Raw genomic sequence first — 23,356 nt, 5'->3', positions numbered from 1 at the left:
CACAGCACCACTTCTAGCTTTTTCTATGTATGTGGTATGGAGGAATTAAACCCAGGTCTTCGTGCATGCTAGGCAAGCACTCTACCAACTAGGCCAAACTCCCAGCTCCTAAAGCAAATGACGAAAGTCTTAAGTCACTTGTCTTTCCTTCTCTGTCTTTTTTCTTCCTGTCAGTCCTGGGGCTTGAACTCAGGGCACTGTCCGTAATCTTCTCTTTGCTCAAGGTTAGCACTGTTATCAGTTAGGCCTCAGTGCCACTTCCAACATTTTCTGTTTATGTGGTACTGGGGAATCGAACCCAGGGCTTCCTGCATGCTAGGCAAGCACTCTACCACTAAGCCACATTTCCCGTGAGACTATTATCTCCAATTAACCACCAGAAAACTGGAAGTGGTGCTGTGACTCTAGTGGTAGAGTATAGCCTTGAGCTAAACAGCTCATGGACAGTGCCCAGACCCAGAGTTCAAGCCCTATGACTGACAAAAAAAAAAAAAAAAAGTCTAAGAAGAATATATCTGAGTCAGGTACCAGTGGCTCACATTTATAATCCTAGCTACTCAGGAGGCTGAAATCTGAGGATCATGGTTTGAAGCCAGCCTACGCAGAAACGTCTATGAGACTCTTATCTCTAATAAACTACTCAGAAAAAGCTAATAGTACCACTGCGGCATAAGTGGTAAACAGCTAGCCTTGAGCAAAAAAAGCTCAGAGACAACATCCAGTCCCAGAATTCAAACCTCAGGACCAGCAAAAATAAAAAGAGAAAAATGTCTAGATAATTATATTTCAAACTTAAAGTTGACGCTCTTTGTCCAATAGTTAATTATCTCTTTTGAACATTTTAGGTTGTTGCACAAATGATGTGGCTGATGGATCACATTTTTAAGTATACAAACTTTGGAATTGTTTCGCTAATTCATGGGGACTTCTTTATAAGACAAGTAAGTGCTTAATATATTTTCCTTCAGTGATAGCTTGGTCAAACTGATTACTGATTTTGAAATGAGGCATAACAAGACAGCAGAGCCAGTTCTGGTGTCTTAGAGCTCTGCCTTTGAGTCTTTGTCTCTTAAACATTTATTTCAGCATGAATTTAAGAATACCTAAGTAATAAGACCCTTATAATGCCCTTGCCAAAAATCTGTGACATTCCTGCTCTTCATCTTTTTAGCTATATGAATTGGGCATGTTACTCAAAGAGTCAAAGTTTCATTTTTCACTTGGAAGTAACAGGTAGCAAATCCCCACAGATTTTGGGAATTAGATAAAGCACTCAGAAAGAATAGTGCTTGCAAACTACATCATCATCATTTTGTCAGGATAACCTTTTTTTTTTTTTTTTTTTGCCAGTCCTGGGCTTGAGCTCAGGGCCTAAGCACTGTCCTTGGACTTTCTCAAGGATAGAGCTCTACCACTTGAGCCTCTGCACCATTTCTGGCTTTTTTTCTATGTATGTGGTACTGAGCTATCGAACCTAGGTCTTTGTGCATGCTAGGCAAGCACTCTACCACTAGGCCAAACTCCCGGCCCCAACCATTGTTATTACATTATTATTATTTTTTTTTAGTTGCAAAGCTTTATCATATGATGTAGAAGATATATTAACTACTAGTAGGGAGCTCATTACATATAAAAATAAGTAATAATAATAGGAAATGTTTGGAAATTCATACTAGTGAAAGTATACCAGGTTTCTGTGAACCCAGAAAAAACATTGCAGAAGATCATATTTGGCATAAATTTTAAAGAGGGTAAGTGGATTTATGGATGAAAATAGATTAAGAAGGGTCCCAACAACCAGGCTCGGTGGCTCACACCTGTAATCTTAGTTACTCAGGAAGCTGAGATCTGAGGATCACAGTTCAAAGCCATTCTGGGCACTAAAGTCCATGAAACTCTTATCTCTAGCTAACCAGTAGAAAACTGGAAGTGGCACTGTGGCTCAAGGGGTAGGACAGTAGCCTTGAGCTGCAGAGCTCAGGGACAACACCCAGGCCCAGAGTTCAAGTCCTATGACCAACCAACAAAAAAAACAACAACAACAAAAACAAAACAAAAAAAGAAGGATCCCAAACATGAGAAATAGTTTAGGGTAAGAAAAAGCAGCAGCACTAGCAGGGCCTGGTGGCCCATGCCTGTAATCCTAGCTACTCAGGGGGCTGAGATCTGAGGATCAAGGTTCAAAGCCAGCCTGGGTACTCTTATCTCCAATTAACCACAAGAAAACTGGAATTGGTGCTTTGGCTCAAGGGTTAAGGCAGTAGCCTTGAGCTGAAGAGCTCAGGGACAATGCCCAGGCCCAGGGTTCAGCCCCACAACTAACAACAACAACAACAAAAGCATTAGAACTTAGCCTGCTAAGAGATTAGTTTAGATTATGATACTTCCTGGTTCCAAACTACAGATTTTGCATCTGAAACGTCTTACTTATGACAAGTCCATTTTTATTTGGCCTCTATCTCCCTCTGCAATGTCATATTCTCTCAGTAACTACTTTGTGCATGCCTTCAGCCACATTGGCTTTAGTGTACTGTTCTTTGAACATTCCAAGTCTGTTCCCACCGCTGGGCCTTCATCTCTTTTTTGTTCTTGTCATTTGGAATATTCTGCCTCTTATCTTCATATTTTCTCACAGTAGCAGAATCTTGCTCAATTGTCACCTCCTTGCAGCAGCTTGTCCCAACCCTCTTAACCCTCTTTTCTTCCCAATACATGTCACCAACTGAATTTACACCCTAGATTTACCCGCTATGCTTCTCAGATAGTAGGCATTCCATCACTATGTTGGTGAATGAGCAAATTGCTTTGCTTTCAGAAACAAAGATTGGTTGAATCACTAATAATGTCTCTCGTTTTACCACTGGAGTCACAAAGAGAAGGGTATGTGTGTGTTGTGTCACTGTTCTATCCTATTGTTGGATTTTAGAAGCCACTATTTCTACTTAATTTTTCAGCATTTCAGTTTCAGAGGTACCTGTCCTTACTATGTACATGTACCTTCTAGGGCAAATCTCATCGTGACCAGCAACTGCTTCTTCTCAGGAAGCACCTAGAAAATAAGTACAGGAGCAGAGATCGAAAGTGGATTGTTTTGTTCCCCGAAGGGGGCTTCCTCAGGAAGAGGCGAGAAACGAGTCAGGCATTTGCAAAGAAGAACAACTTGCCATTTCTTACACACGTCACTTTGCCAAGGTTTGGGGCCACACAAATTATTCTGAGTGCACTGGTAGCGCGACAGGAGAATGGAAGTCCAGCAGGAGGAGATGCCAAACAATTAGGTATGATGGCTTTTAGCATTTCAAACCTTATAGGAATTGTAGGTTATTCTGGAGTTCCAGAATGTGTAATTGGTTTTTAAAGATCATTTTTATCAAATAGAAGTAATACTCAGGAAGATGAAACAATTCGTCTGTGCTTACAATAATTTGTTCAACTAATACAGAAATGTTTATAGTCAAAGGTGTCTTACCTGCCCACATATCTTTCCTTAGGATAAATTTCACTGCAAATTAAACCTTCCTAGAAATATAAAGATATGTTATGAAATTCTTTGTGTGGCACAGTTGCCTAGAATTGAAATTGCTAAGTTAAAAGAAAAACAAAAATAAATTGTTGGAAAAAACTATCACAGTAATGGTACATTTTTTTTTAATAATTGTTTTTTCTTTTTGGCCTGGAGCTTGAACTGAGGGCCTGGGCACTGTCTTTGGACAGGTTGTGCTCAAGGCTAGTGCTCTGCCACTTTCCGCTTTTTCTGTGTATGTGGTACCAAGAAATCAAACCTGGAGCTTCATGCATGATAGTCAAGCACTCTACCACTAGGCTTTGCTCCCAGCCTCACTGGTCAATTTTTTTCTTTTAAAGCTTCCTGGTTTTGGGGCCGGGAGTTTGGCCTAGTGGCAGAGTACTTGCCTAGCATGCATGAAGAGCCGGGAAAAGCCAGAAGTGGTGCTGAGGCTCAAATGGTAGAGCTCTAGCCTTGAGAAAGCCTAAGGATAGTGCTTAGGCCCTGAGCTCAAACCCAGGACTGGCAAAAAAGAAAGAAAAAAAAACCTTCCTGGTGTTTGTTTGCTTTTAGTAAGGAATAAATTGAATGTAGTTTGACATTTTTTAAAGTGTTTTTAAAAATGGATTTGCTATTTCATTGCAAATTGAAATTTATCACAGCATTTGTTGTAATAGAAATGATGAGAGGGAGAATGGATAAGTAATTATTAAATACCTGTTCTATGGAATACAACATCACTACAATGATGATTTTGGAGAGTTTTTATTGGCTCAGCAAAATGCTTTTGCTGTATTGTTAGTAAGGTGGGAAACACACGACTCTTGTGAAGCTGTTAACAAAGGCTATACACTATATGGCAGTAAAAAAGATAGTAACAGTGTTGGCATTGATTGTTTCTGAGTTGTTGCATTATGGATGTTGCCCTTGTTTTTAGTACTTCTTGAGTTTCTTTTTTTTTAATTTTCTGGTACCAGGACTTGAATTCGAGGCCTTAAGCTGCTCGGCTTGCTTATTTGGCTGGTACTTTATCACTTGAGCCATGCTTTCGGTCTTGGGTTTGCTTTTTTTTTTTTTTTTGGTCGATTGTGGGCTTGAACTGTGGGCCTGGGCTCACCCACTTCCAGTTTTCTGGTGGATAATCGGAGATAAGAGTTTCACAGACTAGAGACCGGGCTGGCTTTGACCAAGATCCTCAGATATTAGCTTCCTGGGTAGGTAGTTAGGATTACAAGCATGAGCCACCAAGGCCCGACTGCTTTTGCTTGTTAATTGGTGGTATGTCTCCCTGACTCAGTTACCCAGGCTGAGATTCTCAACATCTGAGTCTTGAGAATAGGTAGATTTATATGAGTAATCCAGTAAGTAGCACCTTGTTGAGTTTCCCATTTTTAAAAGTAATTCCTTTTATGACAAAGAGTATGTAGGCAGCCATAAAAAGACAAAATTGTCTTGTGAAGGTTTGCAGAAGGTGTTTGTATCAATTGTGTGAATCTTCTAAGCAAGCTGAAAGCCACTACCACTATAGAAATCTAGGGGAAAATTACAAATTCAGAAGCTGAATAATAATTAGCAGGCCTTTTTCTCTAGTCACATTTATTATTTTAATATTCTTTGAATAAAATAAAGATTGAAAAATTGACTTTTGGAAATATCTTTTTAAAAGATGACAGAGTGTGTAAACATAATGCGCATTAGATTGCACTGAGTTTTTCTGTTCACTTGTTTTTTTTTTTTTTTCAAGAAACTGCTTGGCAGTCAACTATCTTTCATCATCCATTAAAAAGCCAAATTGAAAGAGTCTTTTAATAGAAAAGGAAAGTTCAGAATGGATGGAGAGACGCTGGCAGTTGCCAAGCCAAAGCTGAAAGCAAAGGTCTTTCAAGCAGAATTAATCCCACTAAGGCTAACTGTTGTCTTAATAGTCTGTTGGTCACTACCTTGACCTTGTGCTGTTCCAGGTCTCAAAGGAGGGGCAAATGTCATACCAATTGTTTAGAAATAAAGAAAGATGGTTCTCTTTTCGAGAAAGACACTTTCTCTTTATAACCCAAGCAAAGTGCTTTATTGTTTATGCTTCCTTAATTTTTTAAAATTGTAACTGTTTAGAAAAGGTCATAATTATTTCTGAAGTTTGACCTGTATTAGACTACTTTCTTCTTTCTATTTTGATAATCTGTATTCTGTTTTCCTTATTGTTCATATTTTCTAGTGTTTTTGTGTGTGTTCGTTTGCCAGTCTTGGGGCTTGAACTCAGGGCTTTTTTGGGGGTGCTGTCACTGAGCATCTTTTGCTCAAGGCTAGTACTCTACTGCTTGAGCCACAGTGCCATTTCTAACTTTTTCTGAGTAGTTTATTGGAGATTAGAGTCTCTCATATTTTTCAGCCTGAACTAGTGCTTTATCCCCTGTAAATACAAACCATAATTTTTCACTTCTTTTACTACGTGATGCATGTAACATACAGTTAAATCCTCTCTGGTTAATTTTAGATGCATTAGTATTTTTTGTGTGTTTAATGTATAGTTCATCACATATTAAATTGAACTATGAAGGTTTCCTTCATTACTTTATTATGAAAGTTTTCACATAAAACTTAAAAAATTTACAGTGACGGCCGGGAGTTTGGCCTCATGGTTAAAGTGCTTGCCTAGCATGCACAAAGACCTGGGTTCGATTCCTTGGAACCACATATATACAAAAAAGCCAGAAGTGGTGCTCAAGTGGTAGAGGTCTAGCCTTGAGAAAGTCCAAGGACAGTGCTCAGGCCCTGAGCTCAAGCCCAGGACTGGCAAAAAAAAAAAAAAAAAAAAAAAAAAAAAAATTTACAGTGACTATCTATGAGCTGCCCAACTAAATTCTTTTTCTTTTGTTGTTGGTGGTGGGACTTGAACTCTGGGGCTGGGAGCTGTCCCAGAGCTCTTCACTGATGGCTACCACCCTACCCCTTGAGCCACAGCACTACTTCCAGTTTTCTGGTGGTTAATTAGACATAAGAGTTTCATGGACATTTTAGTGCTCAAACTGCCTTTGAACTGCAATCCTCAGATCTCAGCCTCCTGAATAGCTAGGATTACAGGCATGAGCTACCATGCCCAGCTTTCCTAACTAAGTTCTATAAGAAATTGCTTTATTTGCTTCACATTTCTTTCTACTCTTCTCTCCATCCATCTTGTTGGGTTTTTTTCCTTAATGTATGTCAGAGATAATTAGTATCCTTTATCCAGAATATATAAAAATGTTTACACAGAATCTATTCCTTTAATGGTACAGATTATGATTTGTTTGTTTTCTTTTGAGATGAGACAGTCTTGCTATGTCTTCCAGGCTAACCTTGAACTCACAGTCTTCCCACATAGTGCTGGAATTACAGTCATGTGCCCCTCCTCCCCAGCAAGTTACTTTTAAATGAGTTTAATTAAGAGTTTTTTGTTTGTTTGCTTGCTTGTTTGTTTTTGCCAGTCCTGTGGCTTGAACTCATGACCTGGGCACTGTTCTTGGGCTTTATGAAGGTTAGGGCTCTACCACTTGAGCCACAGCACCACTTCTGGCTTTTTCTGTGTATGTGGTATTGAGTAATTGAACCCAGGGCTTTGTGCATGCTAGGCAAGCACTCTACCACTAGGCTATGCTCCTGCTCACTCCCCCCCTCCCTTTTTTTTTTTTTTTTTAACTTTTTAAAAGTTATTTTACTTCCTTTGGAATCTTGTTCTAAAATCTTTAAAGAACTTATGGCCAGATTTTAATGTATCAAAGTAAAAATAATGTTTCATTGGTTCTTGATGTTCATTTAGATTTAGGCTTGCAAATAAGAGATTTTTTTTAAATTTTCTGTTTGTTTTTTGTTTTGGTCAGTTCTGGGACTTGAACTCAGGGCCTGGGCACTATCCCTAAGCTTCTTTGTGCTCAAGGCTAACATTTTATCATTTGAGCTGCAGTGCCACTTACAGTTTTTGTTTTTGTTTTTTTGCCAGTCCTGGGCTTGAGCTCAGGGCCTGAGCACTGTCCTTGGGTTTTCTCAAGGCTAGAGCTCTACCACTTGAGCCACAACACCATTTCTGGCTTTTTTCTATGTATGTGGTACCGAGGAATTGAACCCGGGTCTTCATGCATGCTAGGCAAGCACTCTACCACTAGGCCAAACTCTCGGCCCCCACTTCCATTTTTTGAGTGGCTAATTGGAGATAAATGTCTCATGGAAACTTTTAACTTCGTGCTGTTCAAATAATATATACCATATCATCTGCCACACATAACATAAAATCTGATCCTACCTTAAATAATTTTTTTAATTTGTTCTCAGAGAGCAAATCAACAGGCCTCCAGTGGATAATAGATACAACCATAGCTTATCCCAAAGCTGAGCCTCTAGATATTCAAACCTGGATCCTTGGGTACAGGAAACCAACAGTCACACATGTACACTACAGGTAAGAATTCTTCATCAGTACTCAGTATATATCCAGCCATACTACCTCAGGACAGTATGAAGGTTTTAATTATTTTTGTTGTACTGGAGTTTGAACTTGGGATCTTGCGCTTGTTAGCTTGAATCACATTTCATGGTTCATGTTACAGGAATAAAAATTACTCTTATGCTGAATCTTTAATTTTAAACATTTGAAGTAGTTTTCACTCACTGAATAATACAGTTCTCTAAAAACGATCCTCTGCAAATATTTATTGAATATTCTTGCTAACATCTTGAGATTTTTTTAATGTACATTTTTGGAGAGAGTTTCCTGTAAATCTCTGAAGTTATTCATATTAAAGCATGATATGGATAAGGCTTGTATAGTCCATTTTGCTTTCATCTCCTTGTCACACACTTCAGCATAGTAACTAATTTAAAATGTGAGGAATTAGTCCCAAGGAAGATAACAGTAGCCATAAAGGATACTTCAAGACAAGAGGAAACTTGCTCAAATTGCATAGCCATTGTTAGCAAATGGCCAGCTTGTTTTCTTATGTGTTTTGTGTGTTTAATCAGCATTCTCTAAGTATAGAGTTGGAAGAATACTTATATATAAATATAAGTGTACAGTTGAAAAGACTTAGAACTTAAATTTTGTGACTTAAAAGTAAACACTAGTCAGGCATTGGTGGCTCACGCCTATAATTTTAGCTACCCAGAAGGTTGAGAGCTGAGCATTGCAGTTTGAAGCCAGCCCAGGTAAGAAGATTTTTCTCCAATTAATTACCAAAAAGCTAGAAGTAAAGCTATGGCTCAAATGGTAGAGAGCCAGCTTTGCACAAAATGTCTATGGGACAGATAGCACCTAGGTCTTGAGTTCAAGCCTGAGTACTAACAGCAAGAAAAAAAAAAGCAAATACTAAAGTTTGGACTTTTGATGTATGATAGATGGCTGTAAAATTACAGCTGATTCTACTGTTTGATTTAAACTTCCAAATTAGAGTGTAATTCTCTCCCTCCCCCCCCCCCTTTTTTTGTGGTATGCTCGGGGCTTCATGCTTGCTAGGCAGATACTCTACCACCTGAGCCACATCCTTGGCCCTTTTTGCTTTTGTTATTCTTTGAATAGGATCTTGCTTTTTACTTGGGCTGGCTTGGACTGCATTCTTCCTTATTTTGCTTCCCACCTAGATGAGATCAAAAATGTACACTACCACTCCTAGATTTTTATTGGTTAAGATAGGAGTCTCACAGCTTCTTTGCCTGGACTGATTTTGAACCATAATCTTCCCAAGCTTAGCCTCTGGAGTAGGTAGGATTATTGGCATGAGCCACTACACCAAGTTGTAAGAGTGTACTTCTTCGGACTGCTTTGAATCTATTCCATGAATGTTGTGTGTTTTTCTTAAGTTATTGAATATTACTATATATAAGGTGATACACTAGACCCTGGAAGAATTGCTCTAGGAATAGTTTTATTTCTTGTATATGAAACATACCTAACCTTAGATACTTAAGTTATAATTAGTAAAGTTCAATATTAATGTCCAAGCTAGGGTTACATGGTAACCGGATATGCTTACCATATAGGCAGATTACATTTGTATTGGATGTACATGATATTCCTAACAAACTGTACCCTGAGGAACTGAAACTAAGAAGAAAACACTCTAGTATACAGACATTCGGTTATAGTTAACCCTACTTTCCTTTTTTTTTTTTTTTGGGTGTGCATATGCCCTGTCCTGGGGCTTAAACTTGGGGCCTAGGTGCTGTCCCTGAGCTTTTTTTTGCTCAAGGCTAGTGCTCTACTACTAAAACCACAGCTCCACTTCTGAATTTCTTTTGGTGCTTAGTTGAAGATAAGAGTTTCATGGACTTTTTTGCCTGGGCTGTTAGGAAGTAGAAGGAATTTACTTGAAGATAATCAGAAAAAAAATAAATGATGAAGGATCTTAAAAACTGAAGAACTGACCTATTTTTAGAAAAATTAACAGGAATAAGGATAAGACTTTTAAATTCACTTGAAACAGAGGTTCTTTACCATTGGGCTCATAGATAGCTCTCAGAACCTTTTCACTGAATTGATTTGCAAACTTTTGTATATAATGTGGTATTTTTCACAAAGAAGGCTCATAGCATTCACTGTATTTTCAAAATTATTCATGTCCTAAAAATAAATAATTTATATCTTAGAGAACAAAACTATATTGTTGATAGAGAATGAGAACTGTTTGATTTGATATAGAATAATACTTCTAATGATTAAAAAGAAGCTTCACAGAAGTATGTTTCTTTATAAAAATGTTATTGATAGAATACAGATTTAAAAAAGAAAAAGCTTTGTTGTGTTTGGTTTGTGAAAATTAAATTAAGGTATGGAATAATACTCTGAAAATTTCATTAAAATTACACGTTATACCCAGCTATTTATATGCATACCCTAGGACTTATGGGACAGGTGAGGAAATATACTTTCCTTTTCTTTCAGGAATTTGTAAGACATTGTGACTGAGGCAAGAGGATTGAGTTCAAGGCCAGGAGGATCTAGAGTTCAAGGTCAGCCTGCTATAGTAGTGAGACCCTGTGTCAAAAAGCTAAAAAACAGGGAAGTGGTGCTGTGGCTCAGGGGATAGGGCGGTAGCCTTGAGCTGAAGAGCTCAGGGACAATACCCAGGTCCAGAGTTCAAGTCACACAACTGACAGAAAAAAAAAAAGAAAACCTAAAAAACAGGAGGGAGAGAGGGAGGTGTAAAGTTTTAAAAGGGGAATTAAGGTTTAACTATGGAAAACATTTGAGAAGAAATAACTTTCCCTTCCCCTCTCCCTTTTTATTTTAGTTAAACTGGAAGATAGTTTATTACTACTAAATAAGTAGTAGACACAGTACACTGCTGTTAAATAACCAGCAAATTAAACATGATTAGATTTTAGTTGTAGGCAAGAGTTCCCACTGGGGTAAAAGGAACTTTAATTTCTCTCCTTGAAATAAGGAGAGTGTCTGCACCATTCCAAATTGGGACAGTAGATTAGAGAAGATGATGCTTTTATTTTTTATAAATTTGAGAAAAAATGCAGTCTTAAGTGTAGTGGCATAGATAGATGACCAAAAGCAGAGGCATTGTTGTCATTTCTGATTTGATGGCAGAAATACTTTGGAGAGGGTATTTAATTAGGCACTTGAGGCAAGAATTTACTTTTCTACTTGGGGGTATTAATTCAGGGAAGAAATATCTAAATATATTTTAAGACAAATACGCTCACTGCCTAGATAGTGTATGTACATATTAACATTTTGACATATTTGCTCCAAGGTTTTAATTAATTGTAATGAGTCTATATATGAAGCCTCAAGTATATTTCTCTTTTATTGCCTAGAACCAACTGGATTATTTTTTTTTGCATTTTTTTATTGTAATTAGTAAAAGGGTTACATGATATTTGCCAGATAGAAAGTGCATTAATTCACATACATTGATCCCCTTTCACATGTCTTGGCCAACTGGATTATTTTGAAGTAAAACTTGAACATCATTTCATTTGTCATTGGGTATTATGTAAAATATTAAAACATAAAATATGGAAATTTTACTATTTGTAGAGGGGAAAACTCAAAATTATAAATAGTTTAGTTACTCCAAATGAATCTGTAATTTTAATGTAATTCTAGGATGGTTCTAGGAAACTTGACACAATAGTTATAAAATTCATTTGAGGGACTAAAGATAAATGAAAAGCTGCAGTAGATGTGTGTGTGTGTGTTGGTCCTGGCGCTTGAACTCAGCCTGGATACTGTCCCTGAGCATTTTTTGCTCAAGGCTACTGCTCTACCACTTGAGCCACAGTTCCACTTTCAGCTTTTTGGGTGCTTAATTGGTTCACTATACAATCCTTTGGGTTTTAAACTCAAAGGTCTGACCACTTCTTTTCATACTGTTTGTAGCTACCACCACTTCTAGCCTGTTCCAAGAAGACTGTATTTTGTCCTAATACCTCACCTAGTTTTAACTTTTGCTCCTCTAGCATCTATTTCCCACATAGTATCTAAAGTAATCCGTTTGCATTCTAAGTCAGCTTGTGTCAGTGTGTTAGGCTGGCAATCTTGCTGTGGCCTCTTCGTCTAAACTGGGAATCTTACAGTGCTGTGGAAGGCCCCTTTGCTTCCTTCTGACTTCATGCCCACTCCTACTTACCTCCCTTTGGTTGCACTGGTTTTCTTGCTGTTACTGAACACATTCCTACCTCAAGGGACTTGGTGCTTTCTGTTTCCTCTACAAAGAGCCTTCCTTTAGAAATCTGCAGGATTAATTCCCTCTTTCCCTCTTTTAAGTTGTTCTTGTCCCCTAAGCCCAATATGATCTTACAGTTCTTGTTCCTTTTCTTTCTTTCTTTTTTTTTTTCTTTTTTTTGTCAGTTGTGGGGCTTGAACTCCTGGCCTGGGCACTGTCCCTGAACTCTTCAGCTCAAGGCTAGTGCTCTACCATGTTGAGCCACAGCACCACTTCCAGAGATAAGAGTCTCAAGGTCTTTTGTGCCTGGGCTGGCTTTGAACCGAGATCCTCAGGTCTCAGCTTTCTGCGTAGCTAGGATTGTGCCCAGTATAACTTTTAAAAATTTATTATTATAAAAGTGATATACAGAGAGGCTACAGTTAAAGTCAGGTAAAGAGAAGGAAGCTTTAATTGATGAAGAGAGAAGGAAGAGTAATGGAAAAGAGAAGAAATGGTGGAAGATAAGCAAATACTTGTTTTTTTGTTTTTTTGGACAGTCATAGGGCTTGAACTCTGGGCCTGGAAGGTTGTCACTAAGCTTTTCAGCTCAAGGCTAATGCCTACCCCTTGAGCCACAGTGCCACTTCCAGTTTTCTGGTGGTTAATTGGAGATAAGAGTCACAGACTTTAGTGCCCAGGCTGGCTTTGAACCTCAATCCTCAGGTCTCAGCCTCCTGAGAAGCTAGGATTACAGGCATGTGCCACCATGCCCGGCTAGACACTTATCTTCCAGAGCAGGAATCAGTGAGCACATTTGCACTGTAATCATCTCGAAATAGTAACACTTGGGACAGGAGCATCACCTAGCATGCATAAAGTCTTAGGTTTAATTCCCTGGTACCACATACACAGAGAAAGCTGAAAGCAGCACTGTGGCTCAAGTGGTAGAGGGCCAGCCTTGAGAAAGCCCAAGTAATTCATGTTCATAAACTAGATGGAAGCAGCAAAAGATGCTGTTAGAAGTTAGTGGGACTCTATCTGAGATACAAGGATCTGGGAAGGAAGGAATAGGGAAGTTGCTTGTTCATTGTCTATCTTATAGTATACTTTGATTTTTTGAAAATAATATGCAGTGTTACTTAGTTTAAAATGCTTCTAATTGTTAATCTTAACTCATTTTTTTGGGCCAGTCCTAGGGCTTGAACTCAGTGCCTGAGCACTGTCCCTGGGCTTTCTCAAGGCTAGAGCTCTGCCACTTGAGCCACAGCACCACTTCTAGATTTTTCTTTTTTTTTTTGCCAGTCCTGGGCTTGAGCTCAGGGCCTGAGCACTGTCCTTGGACTTTCTCAAGGCTAGAGCTCTACCACTTGAGCCTCAGCACCACTTCCAGCTTTTTTCTATGTATGTGGTACCGAGGAATCGAACCCGGGTCCTCATGCATGCTAGGCAAGCACCTTAACCACAAGGCCAAACTCCCGGCCCACTTCTAGATTTTTCTATGTATGTGGTACCAAGGAATTGAACCTGAGTTTTCATGCATGCCATGGCTAGCATTGTACCACTAGGCCACACTCCAGCCCAACCTTTACTCCTTTAACCCAAATTCAAGTGACACTTTTTTCTATAACCTGAGCCACAAATGAACACAAACATTCCTTCATTTAAACTCACATGGTAATTCTTTAAACTCTTTATACAACACTCGCCATATTTGATGGCTTATTTCTTTCATCACTTTGCTCTCTTACTAACCTTTTTTTTTTTTCTTTTGCCAGTCTTGGGGCTTAAACTCAGGGCCTGAGCACTGTCCTTGGGCTTTCTGAAGGCTAGAGCTCTACCACTTGAGCCACAGCATCATTCCAGCTTTTTCTAGTGGTACATACTAGGCAAATATGTATGTGGTATGCAGTACATACTAGGCATGCTATAGGCATGCTAGGCGAGTACTCTATCACTAGGCCAAACTCCCAACACTCTTACTAACCTTTTGAAATCAGGAATTGATTATTTCAGCATCTCCATCCATGCTTGGTTCCTTACGTGTAGTTGACATGTTTGAATTGAGGGTTTAATTGGGTTTGTTGGCTCACATTTTGGTATCTTGATTATTTAAAAGTTCAGATATTCTAGGGCTGGGAGCATTGCTTAGTGGTAAAGTGCTCGCCTAGCATGCACGAAGCCTTGTGTTCAATTCCTCAGTATCACATACTCAGAAAAAGCCAGAAGTGGAGCTGTGGCCTGAGTGGTAGAGTGCTAGCCTTGAGCAAAATATGTCCAGAAACAGTGCCCAGGCCCTGAGTTCAAGTCCCAGGACTGGAGGAAAAAAAAAAACAAAAAACAAAAAAGTTTAGATATTCTGACTTAAATGTAGAGAGGAACATCTACTCATTGTTTTACATCTTTTTTGGAAGTGTAATTTTATCTAGTAATTTAAATCAAATTCTATGGATTTCCATGAAATACTCTGTCAAAAGCCCATTTTAGATTATTGGTAGTAAAAATGTTTGTTTCCCAAAGAGAAGGAGTTAGTTTTCTATTTGGATAGCTATTGGTCTTCTAAAGGTTTATTTCTGACATGTCTACATTTAATTATTTAACCACCCCCGCCCCCACCAAGGCCTCTTATTTGATTCCAAGATAACTGCCTGATATTCACTACATTTGATCCTTTGCTGAATTAGAGGATTGTTCATTTCAATGTTTTAATCCTATGGCACACAGTAATCAGTAATCGAAGTAGATTGCTCTTTTTTTTAAGTAAAGATTATAGAAAAGTTTATTAAAAGAGCAGTATCCCCTGGGTACTGATAGCTCATGTCTGTAATCTGAGCTACTCTTTTAAGACCATTTAAATTGGAAAAAAAGAAAAAGAAACAAATGATTAAATTTTCTGTGCCCAGAATTATGATGGTTAATAACTGAGGAAGTTAATTCTGGTAGCATCAGCCCATGCATCCATGTTCAAGATCTCATCCAGTGACTTGTGTGGTGTTTAAACCCCACTCACTCCTTTGAAAATTCCTGGATTTCCAGTTGCTATTGTTACCCTAATCTCTGACTTCTGATTTGTCAACCAATAAGACTTACACAAGGTTCTGTATAAGTTTTGTCCTCCCTATATGATTCTAACAGAGAATTATTCTCAGAGGAAAAGTTGTAAAACTTGAGGCAGGTTAGCCCTCATGTGCTGTCTTGCCTCCCATAGCTGCCTGCTCTTAGTGACTCTCAGTGCAGTTTGCAATATGCTTTTGTCTAGAATTTATAATTGTTATCTGTGAATGACTATGCTATTACAGAAAGCAGAACCCCTCTCTTACTTTAATAGATATTGAAAGTCACAGGAAGGACCAGGCATGGTTGCTCATGCTTAGCCATGTGGGAGGTAGAGATCAGAAGGCTTGCTATTTGAGGCCAGCCCAAGCAAAAAGTTAGCAAGACTTCACTGGAATTAGTAAACTAGATACTGTGGCGTGTACCTGTCATCCTAGCTGTGGAGGAGACTGTTGGTAGAATGATTGCAGTCTGAGGCCAGTTCTAGTAGAAAGAGAGCCTACCAAAAATATAAGGAAAGCAAATAAGGACTAAGAGCATGAGGCCCTGAGTTCAAGCCCCACTACTGCTAAAACATAAAAATAGGAAAGATTACAGAGAGCCACAGCTCAGCCTTGAACTTTATGAGATGAGAGAATAGGCTTTGCTCTTAAATATGCCTTTGCTCACTTCTCTGGCCTTTGCTTTTGGTAATGTTATATGGTACCAAATAATTACACATGCACAAGCCTCAGACTTAATTATAAGGTGCTTATCTTTGTGACTCATAATGTTTTTATTTAAGATGAATGTTGAAATGAAAACATGAGACAGCTATAATCTTAAAGAGAACAAAGAGGACTCACAGATGGATCCTCTTTGTAGCTTCAGATCCTCAGATTTCAGCCTCCTGAAAAGTTAGGATTTTAGGCATGAGCCACCAATACCCACCTTCTTTAAGATCTTCAATTATAGAATTCTATCATCTGTGAATAGGGATAATTTGACTTCTTCCAAGTGTGAAGCACTTGGAGACTACATTTGTGAAAGGACCTAGGCTGGTTAGATTTTTTTTTTTTTTGCCAGTCCTAGGGCATGAACTCAGAACTCAGGCACTGTCCTCCGACTTTCTCAAGGCTAGTGATCTGCCACTTGAGTCACAAACCCTACTTCTGACTTTTCTGGGGGAGTATGCTAGGCAGGCACTCTACCGCTAGGCCATACTCCCAACCCATGCAACTTGATTCTTATCTTCCATTATCAGGGAGTCAGAAATCATGTGCAACAGAAGAAACATAGTCGTAAATACCAAGATAACCCTTTAAAAAGAGGTGACAATCAATTCCCCGGGGAGGGAGAAATGGAAGGAGGAGCAGAACTGCCATTTCTCATATGCATTTTTGCAGGTCTTTAAAAATTGATTTTTTATGCCTTTAGTAAAGAAAAGATAGTGAAAACTTGCCACAAAGTTGGAAAACAAGAAAAGCTCATAGTAAGTAACACCAGCACTGCCCCCTTCCTTCTCACTTCATTGGTGTCATTAATGAACACAGTCATATTTCCTGTTGAATGAAGACATGATCCCAGAGTCTTTAGTCAGTAAAAGTTGTCTCTACTGGACATGGTGGTCATGTGTGTAATCACAGGCGATACAATTATTCCTAGTAATTATTCATAGAGCACAATTTAAAAATATGTCTTCAGCACCTAATAGAAAGTATGCTACTGAATGTTTTATATGAATGTATAAATGACTGTTGTGTCATCAACAACAACTTCAAAAGGTCAGGAGGCCCTGAGAAGCTGAAGAAGCAACCCTTTCAAAAGCTCAAGGTGGGCAGTAAGTTCATTCAGCTTTTTTTTTTTTTTTTTTTGGCCAGTCCTGGGGCTTGAACTCAGGGCCTGGGCATTGTCCTTGGATACTTTTTGCTCAGTACTAGTACTCTGCCACTTGAGCCATAGAGCCACTTCTGGCTTATTCTGTGTATGTGGTTCTGAGAAATCAAACCCAGGGTTTCGTGCATGCTAGGCAAGTATGCTACCACTAGGCCACACTCCCATCCCAGCCTTTTTTTTTTTTTTTTGTGGTCATGGGGCTCGAACTCTGGGCCTGGGCGTTGTCCTTGAGCTGTTCAGCTCAAGGCTAACACTCTACCACTTAAGCCACAAAGCCACTTTTGGTTTTTCTGTTGTTATTTGAAAATAAGAGTACCAGGAATTAGGCATGGTAGCTCATGCCTCCTAGCAACTTAGGAGGCTGAGATCTAAGGATCACAGTTCAAAGCCAGCCCAGAAACTAAAAAGTCTGTAAGACTCTTTATCTCCTATTAATCACCAGAAAACTGGAAGTGGTTCTGTGGCTCAAGGAGTAGGGCAGTAGCCTTGAGCTGAAGAGCTCAGGGACACTGTCCAGGCCCAGCGTTCAAGTCCCATGATCAACAGCAACAAAAAAAGAATACCATGCACTTTGTTCATGCCCAGGCTAGCTTTGAACTGTGATCCTCTGATCTCAGCCTCCCAAGTAACTAGGATTACAATTATAAGCCACCAGCACCTGACTCATTCAGCTTTTTATCATCAAAGCTAATGTATGGTTCTAAATGATTTTCACTTCTGAATTAAGGGTCATTTTACCCCTTTTTCCCCTCTTAATAGGATCTTTCCAATTAAAGATGTACCCCTGGAGACAGATGATCTTGCCAATTGGCTCTATCAACGGTTTATTGAAAAAGAGGACCTCTTATCACATTTTTATGAAACAGGTACCTAGTCTCTTCTATTTACACGAATTTGTAAAGTTTCTAGAAATTTCAAATGTGTGCTTTTGAAGAGAGAACCATTTTTTTTCAAAGTTCTGTTGATACCCTAAAGAAAACAGGGTATTTTTATAGTTAATAAAATAGTTAGAAATTATGAAAAAATAAGTTTATGTTAAATATATTCATTTTTATCAGCCTATGGGCAAGTACCATGTGACAAGTGTGATGTCACACAGTGGATCTAATTCAAGAGGGTACACAAGAAGGAACACGGGTTTCAAATGTTTGTAGTACTTCATACCCCCATTATGTGAGGTGGTTTATGAAGTAGTGATAACATCCATGTCTAATCACTATACTTGATTATTAGTATATTTGCAGTCATTTCTTAAAATTCTAGTAAAAAAAATTAGAGCCAGGTGCTGTGGCTCACACATGTAATCCTAGCTGCTCAGGAGGCTGAGATCTGAGGATCGCAGTTCAAAGCTAGCCCAGGCACTGAAGACTGAGAGACTTTTATCTCCAATTAACCACTAGAAAACTGAGAGTGGCATTGAGGCTCAATGAGTGGGGTGATAGCCTTGAACTGAAGAGCTCAGGGACAAGAGTCCAAGCTCCTCTACTGACGAAAAAAAATTTAGGCTAGGATTGTGGTCCAGTAGTAGACTTCTAACCTAGCATGCACGAATCCCTGGGTTCAATTCCTTGGTACCACATACACAGAAAAAGCCAGTGGCACTGTGGCTCAAGTGGCAGAGCACTAGCCTTGAGCAAAAAGTATCCAAAGCTCAGAGCCCAGGCCCTGAGTTCAAGTCCCAGGACTGGCGCCAAAAATGAAAATGTAAGGAAGAAAGATTTATCACATGGTTTCGGAGGTTTCAGTCCATTGCTTGGGCCAGTGGTCTGGGACCAGGCAGAAAATTACTTTAGTGGATGTGATGTGTAGTGTAGCAAAGCTGCTCACCTCATGGTGGCTGGAAAGCAAAAATGATGAGGGGGTCCAGGGTCCAAAAATTCATCCAAGGGCTCGCCCTGCCTCACTAGTAAACTCAGTTCTTTCATGACATCCCAGTTCCTAAAGGTTGCATCATCTTCCAGGAATGCCACAGGCTGGCATCTACTGTTTCCCGGCAATAATTCAGAGCCAAACCATGAATTCTGCTGCTGGCTCCATCTCATGGTCAGCATTTAGTTCACTCTTTAAGTCCCCAAAGTTTCAGAGTTTCAACATTACTTAAAAATCCAAACAAAGTCTTTCCTGAGACTCAAAGTGAATTCTTAGCTGTGAGCCCAGCTACAAAAATCTCAGTGTTGGGGCTGGGAGTTTGGCCTATTGGTAGAGTGCTTGACTAGCATGCCCGAAGGCCCGGTTCAATTCCTCAGTACCACATATATAGAAAAAAGCTGGAAGTGATGCTGAGGCTCAAGTGGTAGAGCTCTAGCCTTGAGAAAGTCCAAGGACAGTGCTCAGGCCCTGAGCTCAAGCCCAGGACTGGCAAAAAAAAAAAAAAAAAAAAAAAAAAAAAAAAATTAGTGTATGGTCACTTGATCTCTGAAGATCTAGGCAAAAGACACAAAGTAGAAAGAAGCTGCTTACCTCGTGGCATCTGGGAAGCAGAAAACTTTGTTTCCATGAAGAAATAGTTTATTTCTTAAATTTTCATGGATATAGGCTTTACTCCTTGGAAGGTAAATTATGTCGATTTGAAGCTCTGTTCTGTTCTGTCTTCTCAGTATTTCATGAGAACTGCAATAAGAAAAACATGAGAGGAGGAGGGAAGGGGGAAGAAGAAAGAAAGGAGTGATACTGGTTGAATGCCAGAGACTTCTCAAGTGCTTTGAGGGATTGCTAGGCTGTAGGCTTATTTTTCTAGTACCTAAATGGGATGAAAAAGGAAACAAAGGTGTCTTGGATCTCAGAATCCAGTCTTGACTGAAGGGCTGAGAAGGCATGAGATGATGAGATGTTGAATGTTGAGAGTCCAACATGGGGCCAGGAGTTTGGCCTGGGGATAGAGTGCTTGCCTAGCATGCACAAAGACCCCTGTTCAATCCCTTGGTACCACATACATAGAAAAAAGCCGGAAGTGGTGCTGAGGCTCAAGTGGTAAAGTCCAAGGACAGTGTTCAGGCCCTGAGCTCAAGCCCAGGACTGGCAGAGAGAGAGAGAGGGGGGGGGGGAGGGGGGGGGAGGGGGAGGGAGGGAGAGAGAGAGAGAGAGAGAGAGAGAGAGAGAGAGAGAGAGAGAGAGAGAGAGAGAGAGAGAGAGAGGAATCCAACATGGTCCCTCTCCTTTAATCCTCAGTCATTTGTCTTGTGATATCTGGCCTAAATTGTAGCAAGAATAATGAAATAATGGAAGTCCTTTTTTTTGTAGTGGGTCAGTCGTAGGCTTGAATTCTGGGCTTGGGTGCTGTCTCTGAGCTCTGCAGCTCAAGTCTGTCACTACCACTTGAGCCATAGTGCCACTTCCAGTTTTCTGATAGTTGGAGGTAAGAGTCTCATGGACTTTAGTGCCAGGCTGGCTTTCAACCAAGATCCTCAGATCTCAACCTCCTGAATAGCTAAGGTTACAGGCATGAGCCACTGGCACCCAGCAAGTCTCTTTTTAAGAAAGCTGTTTTCATATTAGACCTTGAGATCTTAAAGTGCACTCTGAATTGCTTGCAAGAAGCAAATCCCTTTGTGAATCAGCTTACCCTGGGGGATTATTAGCAAGGGCAGACTGAATGCCGAACAGTGGTAAAGATGACCTTCAGTAAGTTTGCTCTGAAATAATCTAGTTTTCCTTCCAGGAGAGAACTTAGAAATGTCTAATTACTTTGTATTCCCCTTTTTTATTATTGAGATATATTTCATAACCCATAATGCTTCTTGAAAATGTCAGTATTATATAAGCACCTTTTTTTTTTCAGCCCTGGGGCTTTATCTTAGGACCTGAGCAAGGCCTAATGCTCTACCACTTGAGCCACAGCACCACTTCTGTTTTTTTTTCTATGTATGTTGTACCAACGAGTCAAACCCAGGCCTTTGTGCATCCTAGGCAAGCACTCTTACCACTAGGCCAGTCTCCCAGCCACAAATATATACAAGTAGTTTTCAAGATCAGAAACCAACCTAACTTGTAAATAAAGGAATTAGTATAAATTTTGTTATTTCAGAAGTTGTTTGATGTCAGTTTTATAGATCTGTGGAACTCTGTCAGGATTCAGTAGATATAAGACAGGAAACCAGAATCCTGGCTCTCAGGCAGATTTTATTTCATTGGCAGACAGGTAGAAAACAAGGAGAAGGGCAGAGACAGAGACAAGAGCCCGTTACAGATTGGGGAAAAATGCCAAGAAAGAAATAAAGCTGGAGGGAAGAATGACAGGGCTCGGGGTGGGCATTTTTCTGGTGTGGGTTGGATGCCACTGATCCAGCCATTTACTGAGAAGGAGAGTAATAAAGTTAAGGGCCAAAATATAAGACAAGAATACACAGTTTAAACAAAAATCTCTCAAAAGCAATGAAAAAAATCACAGAAAAACACAATTGTAATTAAAATAATCTTCAACTTTTATTCCAGGATATCTGCTACCACAATAAAACCAGTTTCTATCATATCTTTTAGGAGCCTTTCCACCTCTCAAGGGCCATAAAGAAGCTGTTTCCAAGGAGATGACTCTCAGCAACATGTGGATCTTTCTCATACAGTCTTTTGCGTTTTTGTCAGGCTATATGTGGTACAACATCATTCAGTATTTTTACCATTGCCTATTTTAGAAATTGACTTTGTCAAGGTCCTCATGGAGTTCAGACTTCCATAAGTGTACATTATTTTACATGTGCAAATCAAAATACTATCAAAAAGCAAAGGCAATTCAATGGATGGATTAATGTTTATCCCCCTTTGGGATATTTTAAAACTTCACTAAAAATGAAGATCAGTAATATAATGACCTGCTAATAATATATTTTAAGAAATTTCCCTGTTTTAAAGCGAAACGCTCTACCATATATTTAAAGAAACATCATATTTGGAAAAGAAGAAATCATAAAAATCATCCTAGAAGACATCTGAAAGAAACTCTGTTGCCACCAGATACACCTGGTCATGTAGTTCAGGCTCTGAAATTGTGTGCACCCCTCCTAGCTAGTAAGCTCCATCAGAGCAGTGCTCCATGGCGCCCTTGTTTCACTCACCCACACTGTGGTTCTGGTAGTCTGAGAAGAGCAGCCGGGCACCTCCTGAAGATTGGTGTCCTGGCTGTGTGCAGTAACAGACTCCAGTCATCAACCTGGGAGGAAACCCAATGTTGGCTTTCTTGCGGGTGGGGCAGTGTCACTGAACACCTGGCATTGACTGTGCTCCTTCAGAGGCTAGCTCAGGCCAACACCGTGTTTACGTGTACTTGTGCTCTCCTTCCTGCTGTGACTGTGTCACCAATTTTCTTTCTGTGCAGAAGGCATATCACAAACTGATGGTTGTAGTTTACCGAATACGCTTTTACCAGATGCAGACATAGCCTGACCTTAGGCCTCTGTTTGCAGCAGGAAACTTTTTCACATCACGACATAGGAGCACTAAATGCCATTGGGGATAGTTGAAACAAAACATTCAAATGATCAGACTAGTTTAGTAGGAATATAAGAGCTTGAGCAAGACATTGATTGGCATAGAGTGGTGATAAGGTCTTGCGGGCGCCCCAGAGGTAGTGCAGATCGCAGTGTGTTTGTCATTACAACAAGCAGCTGGCCACTCAGGGCAGCCTAACCAGGGGCAGACTGGCACAAAAGGCTCTCAGTCTCTTCCAGTGACGATGGTAAAGCCAAGGTTCTATTAGTTCTAGAAAGCTTTTTCTTTTAACTTGTCATTGTGTTCATTTGATTTACCTCATAGGAGAACCAAACTTTATCAAAAGTTCAGGCCCTCCATCAGTGTTTAGGTAGAAGATTTTGTTTTCGTTTTTGGCTTAGGATTGTGAGACTATTAAGAACCAGGAATAAGTCAGTGGTAGTTTTCTGTGATGTAAGCACTATAGATCTCCACTAATCCCATAAATAATTCTGAGAAGTAGACTGTTGAACAAAAATAAAGGCTAATGTTCTGTTTCCAATAAACAAAAAAAATGTGGATTTTCCCCGTTATGTGGGAAAGCTAAAGCAACACCAAATAAAAGCTTACAGCAGCTTCATCTTTAAAATAACTCAGAGAATACATGAAAGAGAATGATTCATTAACTGAAAATACCTCATGAAATATTATGCCACTACTGTTAAAATGCAGACTATGTTGGGTGTGGTAACAGTTGCTATTAATGGGGTTTTTTGGAAGTTCATTGTGTGTTCTACAATGAGTGAATTTGTGGAAAGTCTCATTTAGAGGTATCAGTGATGATAGTAAGCCAAAGAGAAGCTGTACAATTTTTTTTTAAAACATATGCCAAACACTACTC

The 23,356-nt window shown here is 39.5% G+C and overlaps 1 protein-coding gene across 2 annotated transcripts in view; it reads left to right on the top strand.

The window, feature by feature from the left end:
* The window catches only part of LOC150038975 (acyl-CoA:lysophosphatidylglycerol acyltransferase 1-like), a 58,415-nt gene extending 36,533 nt beyond the window's left edge, over window positions 1-21,882 (top strand). For both annotated transcript variants that reach the window (XM_090328159.1, XM_090328158.1), the window contains 5 exons: window positions 846-941; window positions 3,005-3,278; window positions 7,808-7,934; window positions 17,815-17,921; window positions 21,532-21,882. In XM_090328159.1, the coding sequence (XP_090184285.1) occupies window positions 846-941; window positions 3,005-3,278; window positions 7,808-7,934; window positions 17,815-17,921; window positions 21,532-21,683 (756 nt within the window). In that variant the 3' untranslated portion in view covers window positions 21,684-21,882. The remainder of the gene's footprint in view (window positions 1-845; window positions 942-3,004; window positions 3,279-7,807; window positions 7,935-17,814; window positions 17,922-21,531) is intronic.
* Window positions 21,883-23,356: the final 1,474 nt, after the last annotated feature.

The sequence above is a fragment of the Megascapheus bottae genome, unplaced genomic scaffold, assembly GCF_031878675.1.
Source record: "Megascapheus bottae isolate mThoBot1 unplaced genomic scaffold, mThoBot2.hap1 H_1, whole genome shotgun sequence".
In the NCBI taxonomy this organism is placed as follows: domain Eukaryota; kingdom Metazoa; phylum Chordata; class Mammalia; order Rodentia; family Geomyidae; genus Megascapheus; species Megascapheus bottae.
Note: the sequence above shows the minus strand (reverse complement) of the source record. Positions and strands in the feature narration are given on the sequence as shown.